The sequence below is a fragment of the Macrobrachium rosenbergii genome, chromosome 22 (assembly GCF_040412425.1).
Source record: "Macrobrachium rosenbergii isolate ZJJX-2024 chromosome 22, ASM4041242v1, whole genome shotgun sequence".
Lineage (NCBI taxonomy): Eukaryota > Metazoa > Arthropoda > Malacostraca > Decapoda > Palaemonidae > Macrobrachium > Macrobrachium rosenbergii.
Window position 1 is genome coordinate 2,650,380 of NC_089762.1, and position 15,023 is coordinate 2,665,402.

Here is a 15,023-nt window from a genome sequence, read left to right on the forward strand (position 1 = left end):
CTTTACGCGTACTGCGCAATTTGACTCGGCTATTTGCGCAGCACAGTTTAGACCGATTAGACTTTTTTTTGGAATACCAAATTTGAAACTACACTGTCATTGTCAGACAATATTTATTTGTTAGCAATGACATGTTTTCCAGAGTCATTTGCGTTCAAAATTGGTAAAAATATCGATGATCCAAAACTGAACACGGAAATAGCATCCGTGATAGCAGTCTGCTGGAAGTTGCACACCACCAGACGATAAATATGTCAGCAAAGCAAATTTTTTTCCTGCAAGTCATTTGTTGTTTGAAGACATAAAGCTTTGCTATTCGCTGTTACGGAGATACATGAAATTATGTAATGGATGGTAGTTCCGTAACTGTATGTAGTATTAGGCAATCTCTGTTACATAATATGATTTGAATTAAGCGCGCTAGTGGAGCAGCTGGGCGTCAGCTGATCTGGCGTTCAGCTGAGGAATATTAAAAAATAATTTATTTGTTGGAACAAACCGATGTCATTCTATGGCAGATAAAGATAAAAAGTAAAATTAACTGACGCGTTTGATTTCAGAGTGGGACGTATCGACCCAGGATTTGACCGAGAATAATGAATGTCTTGTTGAAAAATAAGTCATTTATACCAAATGGCGTCCGTCTGGTTATTACTAGCAAGCACAACATGAGATAACAACAGCCTCCCAAGCCACCGTAATTGAGAGTATTTTGCCGTTACAAAGGGCCTCGCAACCACTATTTTTCTACCATTGTACAATAATGTTAAGCAGAAGGGCCAAGTGACCGACATATCTAGGTGTAACTGGAGGAGAAGCGAGCGAAGAGCAGAAGAAAAGTTGTGCAATTGCTGCAGGCTGAGAGATCGCATCGGCCCCGAGCTCCTGCTGCTGCTGCTCCTGCTGCCACTGCTGATTTTCGTGTTCCTTCTGGATGAGCCGCCCCTAGACAGAGCGCCATGCCCTCGAAGAACAGGAAGGTGGCCGTCATGGGCTACAGGAGTGTTGGTAAGTTGCCAGGTCTACGTTGCGCCTCTCTGGGTAGGAGGCCAATCGAGGCAACAAATGCCCCGAATCTCGTGAGCCGAATTTACCGAATTTTGGCCCTTTCGTTGGTTCCTCTTTCGTGGGGCAGGTGGGAGAGGCCTCCCTACCGTCACTGCGACGGTTATTGCATTTTAGGCTAGGCTAGGCCACCTTTTTTCCGCTCGCGTAAGGGGCCAGGCTAGCGCCGTCAGTGAGCTCAAGCGGTGAACTGCAGGCGTTACTGACGGGTCTTTGCAGCTTCCCTCCGGAACCAGCTGCGACCTCGGTAGTACTAAATGCCGCGGTCTCTTTCATTCCTCTTACTGGACCTCCGTTCGTATTCTCTTTCTTCCCGTCTGACTTTTCGGTGTTTCTATGTATTAGTGCCGCACGAACTCCCTGGAATGGTCCCGCAAATACGAGAGACATTAGGGAGCCATATGTTCAAGAAGGGAACGGCTAGGGAAACCTATTATAAAAGGAACCTTATTGACATAACCTAACCTAGTAGGCTGCGTTACTTAGATGGAGGCTCTCCCCCCACCCCCAGACCTCCGGTGAAGGGAACTCTACTTTTTACCAAAAGTTTCCCTATAACATTGTACATGCTCAATGGCAAAATTGTAATAAGTTTTGAGGTTAATTACAGGTTAATTAGAGTCGAGCAAACTGTAGAAAAAGTCTGTTTCAAAGGTAATACCCAACGCTGAGCTAATAATTAGTTCTGCCATTGATTCATGTTGCACCTTCCAAGCCTTTCAGGTAAATGTTGAAAAGTTGCCAATATCCCGCACTGGATAACAGAGTAGTTTTTCTGGTGTATTTCCATGCGTTTTCAACGAATCTGATGGAGATGTTTGTCAGAAATCCATAGTTTTGGAGTTGAGGGCTTTCGAACTACAACTCCAAAAAATTCGGATTTTCGGCAAAAGATCTCCGTCAAATTTGTTGAAAACGCGTGAAAATACACCAGAAAAACTATTCCGTCATCCAGTGTGGGTGTAATACTCTTAACTCACTAAGTCATGAACCATGGCAGTGTGTAACGACACTTAATAATGTTTACATTCTGCATAACAACACAACTCGTCAGTACATCACTGCTTTAGTTTGCATTTTGCTCATGGCTTCGGTTAAAGTTTTTTGCATAAAATGGGTAAAATTTTATAAATTGCCAACATAAAATATTGCCACGAACTATAGGGGTGTTTACTGGTTACGATTTTGCCGTATTAACCTTGGAGGGGGGGCGATATTGTTTTACCTTATGTTGTAATTTGATGAAGAGCTCTTTTTAAAAATGGGTAAAATTTTGTTGCCAATATAAAAATGCCACATAACATATGGTGTTAACTGGTTACAATTTTGCTGTATTAGCCATGGAAGGGGGGCGGTTATTATCTTACTTTATAGTTTGTAATTTGATGAAGAGCTCTTTTTAAAAATGGTTAAAATTTTATAAGTTGCTGACATAAAATAATGCCACGCAACATAGGGGTGTTTACTGGTTACAGTTTTGCCATATTAGCTATGGAGAGTGCGGGCCAGTGTTGTCTTAGCTTATAAGTCGTAATTTGATGAAGAGCTCTTGTAAAAAATATAGGTTAAAATTTCAAAACCCCGTGAGACTGCAATTCCTCAGTAAATGTTCACTTTTTGAATGGAGATTTCGAATGAAAAGCCACTGATCGTAATGAAAACCATTTCAAGTTGCCTCTATAGTAGCCATACTTAAGACAAATGTTGATCTAAAAATTTAAACAAAAGTGCGATACAGGCCTAATGACGTCATTTAGATAATGCAGTATAACTGGCAAAGAAAGCCATGTGATATGATATACTTCCAATAGTATCTAGTCATCGGTAATCATTCAAATTCATTGGGGGAATTCGATAGTCTGGGAGGGTCTTCAAAAAACCGCCTACTGGAAACAGTGGCATTCATTGGATAATTTGAATGCGTGGGCAGAACGTCAGCCATACAGTCTGTAACGTACACGTGTAAACGCACGCACAGGAGCGGTTTCAGGCGGGGGTAAGATGAAGTTGAGACTTATAAAAGTTTCTGATTTTTAAGGAAGAGCGAAAATTTGGGTTTTTTCAATAAATTCATTATGTAAGTAAATTTTGGTTTGCGACTACAGTAGTGGTATTGGGGTTCATAGTGTTAGTTTTGAGGAGCTCCACACAACTGTGTAGGTTATATAGCTCTGTCTTATATTGGTCACTTGTAAACCATTACCACCTTTTACTGTCAATTTCTGTTTCAGCGCTGAATGACCTCATAGGTCCCAGCTCTTGGCCTTGGCAAAAATTTTATGTTCTATTCTATTCTGAGTTATTTCTGCAGGTTGCAAAAAGTAGCCTAAACCAAAAACACATTTCAACAGGGATAGGCTATACCCTAACTTAGCCTAATCTATGGCACAGTGCCCAACCTGATTAGAGAGGTGCTAGCAAGGTTCTCCCCCACCCCCCTCAACCCCCCAAAACATATGGTGCACAGCAGAATGTCAGCATTTGTTATGCACTAGCCTAATCCTTACTCTCCTGGGGTAGTTTGCGGAACGACGGGATCAAGCTCCAACACTACCTCTGACTGGAAGCTTAGCCCATTGTTTCCAGTGTTGAGTGTTACTCTGGTGGACCAGGGGGGCAAAGACCCCCCAGCCAGATCAGGGTACGGTGCCGTAGGCGAGGCTAGGAAGGTAAGATCCGGTTAGGTCAGGACACGGCTTTCTAGGAAAGGTTAAGTTTGTTTTCTAATGCGGAATATGTTCCTGTAGTTCTACACTTGCCCCCTCTTGTGTTTTGAGAATGTGAATTTTGGCTATTGTCAGGCCGTCAGAACGGAACCCCTGCCGATAACTGGGGTACATAATTCCAAAAACTGCAAACTCACTGATGCTTTCCAAGACCTCTATTGGAAAGACTCTGTGGATCGGCAGTCCTTATTGGGATCGATGATATCTCACAACATTTTACACTAATTTTAGAATTGATAGAAAATTTAGTATCTTTTCTTCTCCCTACTCAGCATCCAGTATTAAGAGGTGTGTCAGTAGTCAGGGGGCTGCAGTGCTGCACACTTTGCAGTTATGTCAATCCTTCCCAAAGTTTGTCACCTTTAAACATGCCTAGTTCTTTACAGTCTGTGTTAGAGAAAATATAAATTAATACTCACAGTGGTTGTTCCTTCAGTTTATATTTTTTATTTCCTTTTCACTTGTTTGAGATGTGTCTCTAGCATCATAGCTTCTTTACTCTCAGTCCCTGTGATTGTTGTTCAGTAATGTTAGCCAAACCCATGCCTGCCTCAATATGTATACCACATTTATTATTATTTTAATATTTCTAAAAATGTTGAGTGTAACTTTTCAGCTTTTTCTAAATTTGTTTTATACTGTTTCTTGTTTCTGCATTCTAAATTTGTAGAGAACCAGTAACTGAAATGAAATCTAATATAATTGTTTAAAGATTAATCTGATTCCCTTGACAGGGTCTACCTTCTGAAAATAGAAAATACAATTATCATTGCCACATTTAGACTTGAATTGTACGATTGTGAATGAGACCCTTACACAGAAAACTGCCATGCTAACCAGTTCATTTAACTGCATAGGAGATCACCAACAGCATTTCATTCCTAACATTTAAGATTTGTCTACTATTATCCACCAGTCCTTCTATGTGCCCAATCTATCTCAAACACACCGAGCCATTCTTTCATTTGTGTTAACCCCACTTCAGGAAATGTATATCCGCATTTCTTATCCTTTCAATTCTTCTTTCTTAAATGTACTACAAAAGAAAATTCATCTCTATAAGTTCTGTGTTTGATTCGTACTCGACATTCATACTTCACTTTCAAGATGGACAGCTGTTATAACAGTAAACTTCCTGTTTCTTCTATTCCACAACTCTTCTCTCATCCTACCATCATTTGAAAATTTGTTTCAATACCTTATAAGAGTCTATTCTCTCTCTCTCTCTCTCTCTCTCTCTCTCTCTCTCTCTCTCTCTCTCTCTCTCTCTCTCTGCCCATATAAATATTCTTTTTGGTTCTGATGTACCCTGATAATCTGACACTTAATCAATTTTACTCTCAGCTTCTTGCAAACACTTTGACCCTGTCAGAAGTCTCTGAAATTCTCTTGTTGTCTATGTTTTCCCCTCATTTATGCGTCCTTTCTTCCATCCCACTATTCATTCTCTTAACTATTACTTTTTAGTGCAGCTGTGGCATTTTCTCCAAGTTTTCATCTTCCAAGCCGTGTATTTCATCTCACTTATCTTCTGGATCTCTCTCTCTTTTCTTTTTTTTTTTTTTTTTTTTTGTCCAACCACTCCAACTCACTCTTTCCTGTATCTTAGTGCTTGGCTTTGTAGTCCAAATTATATCATTCATTCATTCGTTACTGTATCATTTGCAAACATCAGCCATTCCATGCTCTGTTCATGATCCGTCCTCTTATTCTGCAACTTTGCCCGTACTATATCTAATATCTTGTATTTCTCACATCTTTCCCTTGTTGCAGCCCCATTTTTACACCAAACTTGGGCAGTATGTATATATGTTTGTATGTGAATATACATATATGTATATAGATAGACAATGTATGTATGTCTTATACAGTATATAGGTTGGTTTCATGTAAATGGTTCCCTGTTCAGGTGGACAACAGAACTAATGGTCATGTGGCATATACTATAAGACTACCATATTCGTACTGAATATTAGCCTGTGATCAAGAATTTCCCAAACAGTAGTTTAGGACTTTTAAGGCTGTAGATTAAGTAACCTCAGATGAGTGATGATCTGATGGAGAGAGGTAAAGTTCTTTTGTTAGAATACCAGTAATGTCTTTGAAACTGTAGATGGCTGTATTATTTGGAAAGGAAATTGCTGGTTATTCAGTGTGGCATTGTTAAATAGTTTTATCAGTGAATGGCAATGTAGTATTTGTAGGGATATTTTGTTCATGCAGTGTATAGCTAATATTTCAATTTTATTTGTCCTTAGGAAAGTCATCCTTGTGTATCCAGTTTGTGGATGGCCATTTTGTTGACAGCTATGATCCAACAATAGAGAATACATTCACCAAGAAAATTAAAGTAAGTTACATTTGTCTAGTAGACATATCTTCCTTTCTACCCCCAACCAGTTTGGGAGATTTGTATGCTCTTAGTATTTTTGTTACATAGAATATTGTAAAATTACTTTGGTCCCCAATCTCAGTAAAAAGTAAGTATAGCTTAGTTTTACCAGACCACTGAGCTGATTAACAACTCTCCTAGGGCTGGCCCGAAGGATTACACTTATTTTACGTGGCTAAGAACCAATTGGTTACTTAGCAACGGGACCTACAGCTTATTGTGGAATCCGAACCACTTTATATCTCAGGACATATTCAGAATGAGGTTGGGTAAAAATGTTTTCTTCACTTATCTAGTGTGAATGTTTAATTATTCTAAGTAAAAACCATGGCTTTAACTGTGGTTTTCGTAATTGAAAGAGAGATTAGCAGCTAAGACTAAATTTTACCAAGATGTCAGTCCTGCTCTTCGAGGTTGATTAGATTTACCATTCAGGAAGATTTGCCTCTTCCTCTCACTTCCTGACCTCTTTCAGTTTGAAACTCAAGTTGAGTGTTAACAAATTGTGTTTGTGTGTTGAAGTCCTTTAAGGTAGTTTCCTCTATGTTGTTTTTGCATCTTATATGTAATTGCTGTCCCTGGATTATCACCAGTTTGTATATTTCTAACAGCTAGGATTTTATCTAGTTGCTTATTAGTTATTACCATAAACTAGGCCCTGTTTCAAAATAAACCCATCGCTTTACTATAGCCTAAATGTACCACACTCTCCAGATACAGGGCCTGAAGAAAATGAGTTCTAATTTCCCTCTTGAGTATGGATCCTGGTCCCTCACCACCTCTGCTGGGGGAACCGGCCATACTGATTGTGTCAGATGCATATTAAACTCTTGCAATCTGAAGCCCAGATTTTCATTCGTGTTTCACTTTCTATTACAGTAAAACATCTGCATTATTACTTAAAATCTGCTGAGGCTATCTGTTATATAGAAAAATTTAATATGGTAAATTTTGTCTAAATTTCACCCCAGTAAATCCCTTTTTCAAACAAAATCTTAAAAATAATCCTATTACCTTGCATTTTACGTAAACCCTTTATTCACGGAGTCTGCCGGTCATCATGACACCATCAGAACGGAACCCCCGCCGACAACTGTGGACTGCCTGTATATGGTATTGACGAGGCTAGGTGAGGTAGGGTATGGAGTTCCCCTTGAACACCCCTGGATTTTTTTTCTCACCCTTATCTGGATTTCAGCATTATCCGACGGGCCCTTGGCTTTGTTACTCTGGATAATTGAAGGAGTACTGTACAGTAAACCGCCCGTATTCGCGTTCTCATGATTCGCGGACTCACACATTCGCGGGTTTCTCTGTGGAACATATCTAGCCATTGTTCGCGGAAAATTCGCCCATTCGCTGTATTTTTCATTGAGAAATATTCACTAATTACTGTATTTTCATATAATTTTCATGAATAAATGCACTTTTTGTGATAAAACTATTAAAATACTCAGGTATAAGCATTTTTACAGGGTTTTTCTTGTGTTTAAACTATCAAAATGGGCAGTTCTAAGTGTTTTTAGAGGGGTTTTAAGTATTTGCGGATTTTAGCTATTCGGCGGGGGTGTGTGGTACGCATCCTCCGCAAATAAGGGGGGTTCACTGTATATAATTGCACTAATTAATTTTCCAGTGCGTCTCAGTGTTTTGTAACGCCCTACGTGTACATCCACGTTTCATGGGCATTGACGGTAAGCCAGTGATAACTGCGCCCAAAATCAGTTGACTCTGATGAATATCACATCATAATAATTCAACACACTATTGGAAAGTACTGTACCATAACTGATCTTTAGTTTTTTCTCAACATATTTACGTTTCGTCATAATGTTACAAAACATTTTTACGATATTTGCGTATCACATGTGGAGCACGTGCTTTTGGTGATGTTTATGTTATCACATTTGCTCTTGATTTTTTTGAAAAGTTTACTCTAAGAACGGTTATCAACTCATAGTTTTTTCCATGGTAAATGTTATAATCTTTTTATCTTTTTTTCATATATGAATTCACCAAAACTATCAAACTTTCTTGCTGCCTCTTCATCTGCACTTGCTGCCTCCCCTGTTGTCCGAACATTACGCATACTGAATCGTCTTTTGAACCTTTTGATCCATTCAGGACTTGAATTCTTGTTGATATCACCTGCATGTTCCTCAGGAGTCTGAAATAGATTTCTAGCCCTTGCCTGAATGGTAATAAGGCTTAATGGGTGTACGTTTTTGAATCTGGTGTCCCATCCACATCATCGGTGACTGTTCTTCTTCATGGATGGGCACGTGCCTTTGCTTCCTAATTACAGTAGAGTTCCTTGAAGCAAAACCTTTTGACAGCTTCATGTATGCATTCTTGATCCTTAAGAATTGTGAACACTGTTGAATGTGGAAGTTCTAGGTCGCATGTTATTGTGCTTATTCTTTTTCGTCCTTCATACTGATTAATTACATTCAGTTTTAATTCCAAGTTGGTAACCTTTCTTGCCTTTTTGGCTGGCAGAATTGTTGATGATGAAAATGTCCTTTCTGTCAACATACTGTGGCTTCATAAAAAAACTTTTTAAACACTAAATAAAGTACAAATGATGGCCATTGTTTTGGGACTGATTTGAGCATGAGACAGTGTTTTGAGCGAGAGAAATGAAAGCAGGAGATTTTTGCATGTACATGCATGTAGGTGGGCCACAAACTATCAAACGTGTTTGATCGTACACTGTTACAGACTGCAGCTGGTTTACAATCACATGTCAGTATGAGCCAGAGAACTTGGGCATAAACATTTCAGATGGATGAATATCAAACTGTTAGCCCTTCCAACCTGTTTGAGTGTATGATCATTTGCCATGTTGGATATACATGTTTGATAGTGTGTAGCCTGCTTTACATGCATCGCTGGAACTGCTACTTGAAAACACTGACTTCTGCAAGATGTTTTCACAAATTTTGGTCATTTTTTTTGTCGTTTTCTTATTTTCTTAATTTTTTGCCTATTATTGTAAATGCAGATTGTCATAAGTTGCACCTGTCATAAGTCTACGCCTATCTGTACTGTCACTGATTCCAGACGTTTGTGACGAACAGTACAGGCAGTCCCCGGTTAACGGCGGGCTCGGTTAATGGTGATTCGGTTTTATGGGGCTTGTCTAGTGGCAAGAATCGGCAATTTTCGGTGCCGAAAATTGCCGATTTCTGCTTATTGGCGCCGATACATACCTAACAGAGGCGTCGATAACCGAACATTGGCGCTTTTCGGTGCCAATAAGCCCTGAAAATCGCTGAAAAGGCACCGGAAATCGCCGATTTTCGGTTAGTGGTGATTTTCGGTTATCATCACACCCCCAGAATGGAACCCCCGCCAACAACCGAGGACTGCCTGTAGATGAATGTTGGACATCACATGGTTCTCAGATGTGGCATGGTGCTATTTGTCAGGATTAGTAACTAAAAATACTCATATATGGGCTGCTTAAAATCCCTTTGCCACTCACCAACAACTGTTCCATGTTCAGAAAGTTCGTGCATGGTGTGCAGTTTCTCGGTTGTGCATCATAGGCCCCATTTTTTTTACACCAATGTGTACCTGGATAATTTTCTATAGTTAGTGAATCAGCTGGATCATCATGAGAAAGGAAGGTTACTTCCAGCAAGATGGAGCAGTGTGTCACACATTGGCAATGGCATGGCAGAAATTGAGTCTTTCTTTGGCAGTGATAATTCGAAAGGGGCTTTGGCCACCATGGTTGTTGGATCTCACAACACCAGACTACTTCTTTTGGGGTGTGCTGAAGGGAAAAGTGTATTGTAACAAGCCTTGCACTTTGGGAGCTTTCAAGCAAAACATTGAACGTGGAATTGCTGCTATCCCCCCTGAGTTGCGTGCCCAGATATTCAAGAACATGGGTCGTGGTGTCGAAATGTGTCTGGCAGAAAATGACAACCACTTCCAGCATTACATGTGGTGTAATCAGTTACACATATGCCAAGATATGTACCATATTTTTTTGGTTCACATTGCTTTACTGTAATGGGAATCATAACACAATATTCAGGGCCTTTTTTGAATGAATCTCCCTGTATATCATTACTTTATTGCAATTCTTGATGAAGGGAATATTTCTTGGTATCTGCAACTGATACTATAGTATGAATGCGATTCTTGATGAAGGGAATATTTCTTGGTATCTGCAACTGATACTATAGTATGAATGATTTAATTTGCATCAAAGAGGTTTAGGTTCACTTGATAATATGTCTTGAAAGCAGTAATTGCTTGCAAATGTTTTATTGTTTTCCTGTGCTCCTGTTGTGCTGTGTTATTTTAATGTAAGTTTTAATGGAGATAATACCCCTTGATAAACTCGGTACTATAACATAAATTATAAAAATTATATGTAAAATGTTCTTAGTTCAGTTGATTATATTTATGTCATAGCTACCTTTAGCAGTCCTATGAACCTGTCTTACAGCATTGTCTTTCTCTCGTGTTATTTACGCAAATTTTTGGTCTTGAGTTTTGATTATAGTTGATATCCTGTAATTAAATGTGATGGATATCATTTTGATAATCTTAAAGATAGTGCTCTGCATATTTATGCAAGATTTAATATCAATTGTGTATCTTCAAGTAGCTTATGGCATGTTTTCGACGGTGTAAGGATTTCATAAATTTGCGTATACTGTTCTTAATGAATAACAATATTGCTGTAATATATTTTAATGACAGAATTACAGTATCTTTTTATGTTCATCTTAAGAAGGAGTAATAAATGAACACCCAGTGTTTTTCCTCTATCTTTCTTTCACCTGCCACCCACAATGGTCAGCTAACATTTTGGTACATACAGTGATACATGTACCCACAAGCATGATTGGTTGGAGGCAAGAGCTCATGGGTACAAACACTTTTTCCAATGAGAAAAATTGGTTTTCCAGCCCCAAAATACCCCCTTAAAAAACATTTTTAGGCACAATAATTGGGCTGTTGGTGACAATATTAGTAGTATTGATTGAGAAATACTGTTTTGTTCATGAAACTTACCCGTCAGATATATATATAGCTGTATTCTCCGAAGGTCCGACAGAATTTCAAATTTCGCGGCACACGCAGTGGCCGGTCAGGTGGTTAGTACCCATTCCCGCCGCTGGGAGGCGGGTATCAGGAACCATTCCCATTTTCCATTCAGATTTTCTCTGTCGCCGGTGTTGTCAACAACTGTTGTCTGCACCTCCGTCATAGGATTTGCTTTTTCTAGATTACTGAGTATCTCATTGTCTTTTGGTATTTTGACTTTGGATCGGTAGATCGCATACGCTTTTTTTGACTTTTCTTTGGGTTTTGATTTAGATTATCATTATGTCTGGGTCTAGCTCTGCTAGTTACCGTGCGTGTGTGATGTCTGAATGTAAGGTGAGGTTGCCTAAAGCTGCGGTTGACCCTCACACTATTTGTTCTAACTGTAGGAAGCATATATGCATGTTGAATGATAGGTGTGATGAATGTGCTTCTTTGTCTGAAAATGAATGGAGAGCGTATGATAAATATGTGAGGAAGTTGGAGCGTGATCGACTGAGGAGGTCTTCCTCCAGGAGTGCTTCTCTTTGCGGAAGTGTTGATGTCGGCCCTAACTCCCCTGTACCTTTAGATCCTAACCCTGTGGTTTTGTCTCCTGCCCCTGAGATCGTGCCAGTGGAGACTAATATGCTAATTCCGCTATGATGGAATCGATTCGGTTTGTGTTTTTAGAATCTAAAGTGTCAGCTCTCCAAGATAAGTGTTGTGAAGTGACTAGTGCCCCCAGTGCAGTGGAGGGGGCGTCAGACCGGCCCCATCATGCCTCTAGGCCTGGACCTCTGCTGGACTCCCAGGACTCAGGGAGAGAGCATGTCGAAAGCCGAAGGAGGGTGACGGGAACCCCACCGGTCTGGCGTCCCTTCGGCAGGTCCTGAAGACGTTTCCCAGGCTGCCCAGGCTCGATCTCGTGTTCGGGTCCTGAAGGACTGCTTTCGTCTTCTGACACGTCCTCCCCACGCAGGGGTTGGAACCGTCAGATAGACTCTCGCCCTCTTAAGAGAAGCTTTAGGGAGGAGGACGCCCACGCCACGTCCTCTCTCTCCTACTCTGTGCTCCTCGCCAGAGTTTGTGGATCGTTCCCCGAAAAGAAGTACCGGACGTCATCCCAAGAAGACGTTTTGAGCGCCCAAGAGCTCTCCTCATCAAGAGAAGAGGATTAGGACGCCCCCTCGTCCTTCTGCCTCTAGGTTCCGTGATTCTCAGAGAGAGAGGCGTCACCAACGAGGACCCTTATTGCCTCCATGCAGCAGCAACTCTCCTCGTTCATTGCAGAGAGTCCAGGTCCCGTCCTCGTCGGAAGGATGTTAGACTTCCAGTGAAGAGATCTAGGCGGTCTCCTTCTCCTGCTCCTCGTTCGTCACCTTCGTCTGCTTCGCCCGCTCGTCGTGGAAGGAATCCTAGACTCGTCCCCAGAGGGTGTTGGGGAGGATCGTCTCTTGACGTCACCCCAGGACGCCCCCCTCCCTTCTCGTTCTAGACGTCATGTTCTCCATTTTGTTGATGACGCCGCCAAGCTTATGACGTTCGTCATGCTGCCAGACGTGACGCCCGGCTGGACGCTCAAGAAGCTCGTCATGCTGCCAGGCGTGGCGCCCGATGGACGTTTTTGACTCCTTCAAGACGCTCCACCTGCCGTTGCTGTCGGGCTCGTGGGGTTCCTGGTTCTCCAGCTGCTTTGCACGCCAGTTCCTCTTCCAAGCAGAGGTCCCTGCGGCGTGTTTCCTCTCCAACTTCTCTCTGCTCTTCCCCGCCCGATGTTGGAGATAGACTCAGGGTCTCGAGTCTGAAGATGAGTTGAAGGATCAGTCCTCGTCGCCGGACTACCAGATCCTCGTCAAGCTGTTGAAGGAATTGTTTCCTGACAAGTTTCTGCCGGCAGTTCTCTCTCCTCCTTCTCAACTGACTTCTTCTAAGTCTAGGAAAGCTCCGGGATTCCTGAAAATGACTAAATCGCTCTCCACTAAGCGGGCCTTCAAGAAAGTCCATTTGTGGATGGACTCAAGGCTCAAGGAAAGTCTTCTTTCGCCCTTCCCCTTCAAGACTCTCGGGAAAAGCGGCGATGTGGTATGAGACCGGAGAAGACTTAGGCTTACGTCTTCCTTCCTCATCTAGGGAGACTTCGCCCTCTCGTTGATTCGAGTAGGAGGGCTCATCTGTCGACGGCCAAGATTCCCTGGACTCTTACGGAGATGGACCATCTTTTGAAGGGCCTTTTCAAGACGTTAGAAGTCTTCAACTTCCTTGACTGGTGTCTTGGAGCTTTGGACATTAAGTCTCGGAGTCAGGACTCGATCTCCTTGTCGGACCTTTTGAGCGTCTTGTCTTGTATGGACAAGGCGGTCCGAGATGGTTCTGACGAATTGGCCTCGCACTTTGCAACAGGAGTGCTCAAGAAGAGGTCTCTATTCTGCGGCTTCGCTACGAAGTCCGTCTCCTTGGCACAGAAAGGAGAACTGTTGTTTGCTCCCCTTTCCAATCATCTTTTCCCGGCTTCGTTGGTTAAGGACATCGCTGCAAGCTTGCAAGAGAAGACCACACAGGACCTGTTGGCTCAGTCATCGAAGCGCCCTGCGGTTCCTGTGACCTCGACGACGTCAAACCGGCAACTTTCTCCCAAGATGAAGAAGCCCTTTCGTGCCGGAGCATCCTCAAGCCTTCTTCTCGAGGAAAGAACCTCTCGAGAGGTAAAGCCCTTGCTAGAGGTAGGGGCAAGAAGTGATGTGATTCTCCTCCAGATACCGGTGGGTGCCAGGCTTCTTGCGTTTTCAAGTCTGGAAAGTGAGAGGGGCAGACAGTTGGTCCCTTTCGGTTTTAGAGAAAGGATACAAGATCCCTTTCCTTTCTCCCCCTCCTTGAGTTTTTCGCCCTTGGACCTCTCTCCGTCGTCTGCGGTCCAAGAAAACAAGAGATCCTATACGACCTGCTGCAGCAAATGCTCGTCAAGAGAGCAATAGAACAGGTCGTGAGACCTGAATTCCCGGGCTTCTACAACAGGCTGTTCCTGGTCCGAAGCAGTCGGGAAGTTGGAGACCTGTGCTGGATGTCAGCAGCCTGAACCGCTTCGTCGCGAAAGAAACTTTCAAGATGGAAACGGCGCAGTCTGTTCTAGGAGCCTTAAGACCTGGGGATTGGATGGTATCCCTCGACCTTCAAGACGCAGCGTACTTCCACGCGTACCGATACATCCTCAGTCAAGGAAGTTCCTGAGGTTCGTCTTGAGGGGAAAGGTGTATCAATTCAGAGCTCTTTGCTTTGGCCTGTCCACAGCTCCCATGATTTTCACCGTCATCATGCGGAATGTAGCAAGGTGGCTGCATCTGGCAGGCGTACGTGTGTCGCTCTACTTGGACGACTGGCTGATTCGAAAGCGTCATCGAGGAGAGGTGTCTGGAGGATCTTCAAGCAACTTTAAACCTGACGAAGGAACTCGGCCTGCTGGTCAACTTCGAAAAGTCACACCTGACTCCCAACGCAGTCCATCGTGTATCTGGGGATTCAGATGGACTCAGTGGCTTTTCGGGCTTTTCCGTCCCCGAACGTCAACAGCTGTGCTGAAAAAGTCCTGGCCTTCCTAGGAAAGAAACCTGTTCGGTGAGGGAGTGGATGAGTCTGCTGGGGACCATTTCCTCACTGGAAAAGTTTGTTTTCCTAGGGAGACTACATCTCAGGCCTCTTCAGTTCTTCCTGCAAGACAACTGGGAAGACAAGGAAAATCTCGAGTTGTCTCTCAAACTTTCCCTCGAAGTGAAGGAGCATCTCAGGTGGTGGTT

The 15,023-nt window shown here is 42.4% G+C and overlaps 1 protein-coding gene across 1 annotated transcript in view; it reads left to right on the forward strand.

Moving 5' to 3' along the window:
- The first annotated feature begins 423 nt into the window (after positions 1-423).
- Positions 424-15,023, forward strand: part of Rheb (Ras homolog enriched in brain) — a 34,917-nt gene continuing 20,317 nt past the window's right edge. Inside the window, exons 1-2 of the mRNA XM_067124121.1 lie at positions 424-1,008; positions 6,050-6,141. Of these exons, the coding sequence (XP_066980222.1) occupies positions 960-1,008; positions 6,050-6,141 (141 nt within the window). The 5' untranslated portion in view covers positions 424-959. The remainder of the gene's footprint in view (positions 1,009-6,049; positions 6,142-15,023) is intronic.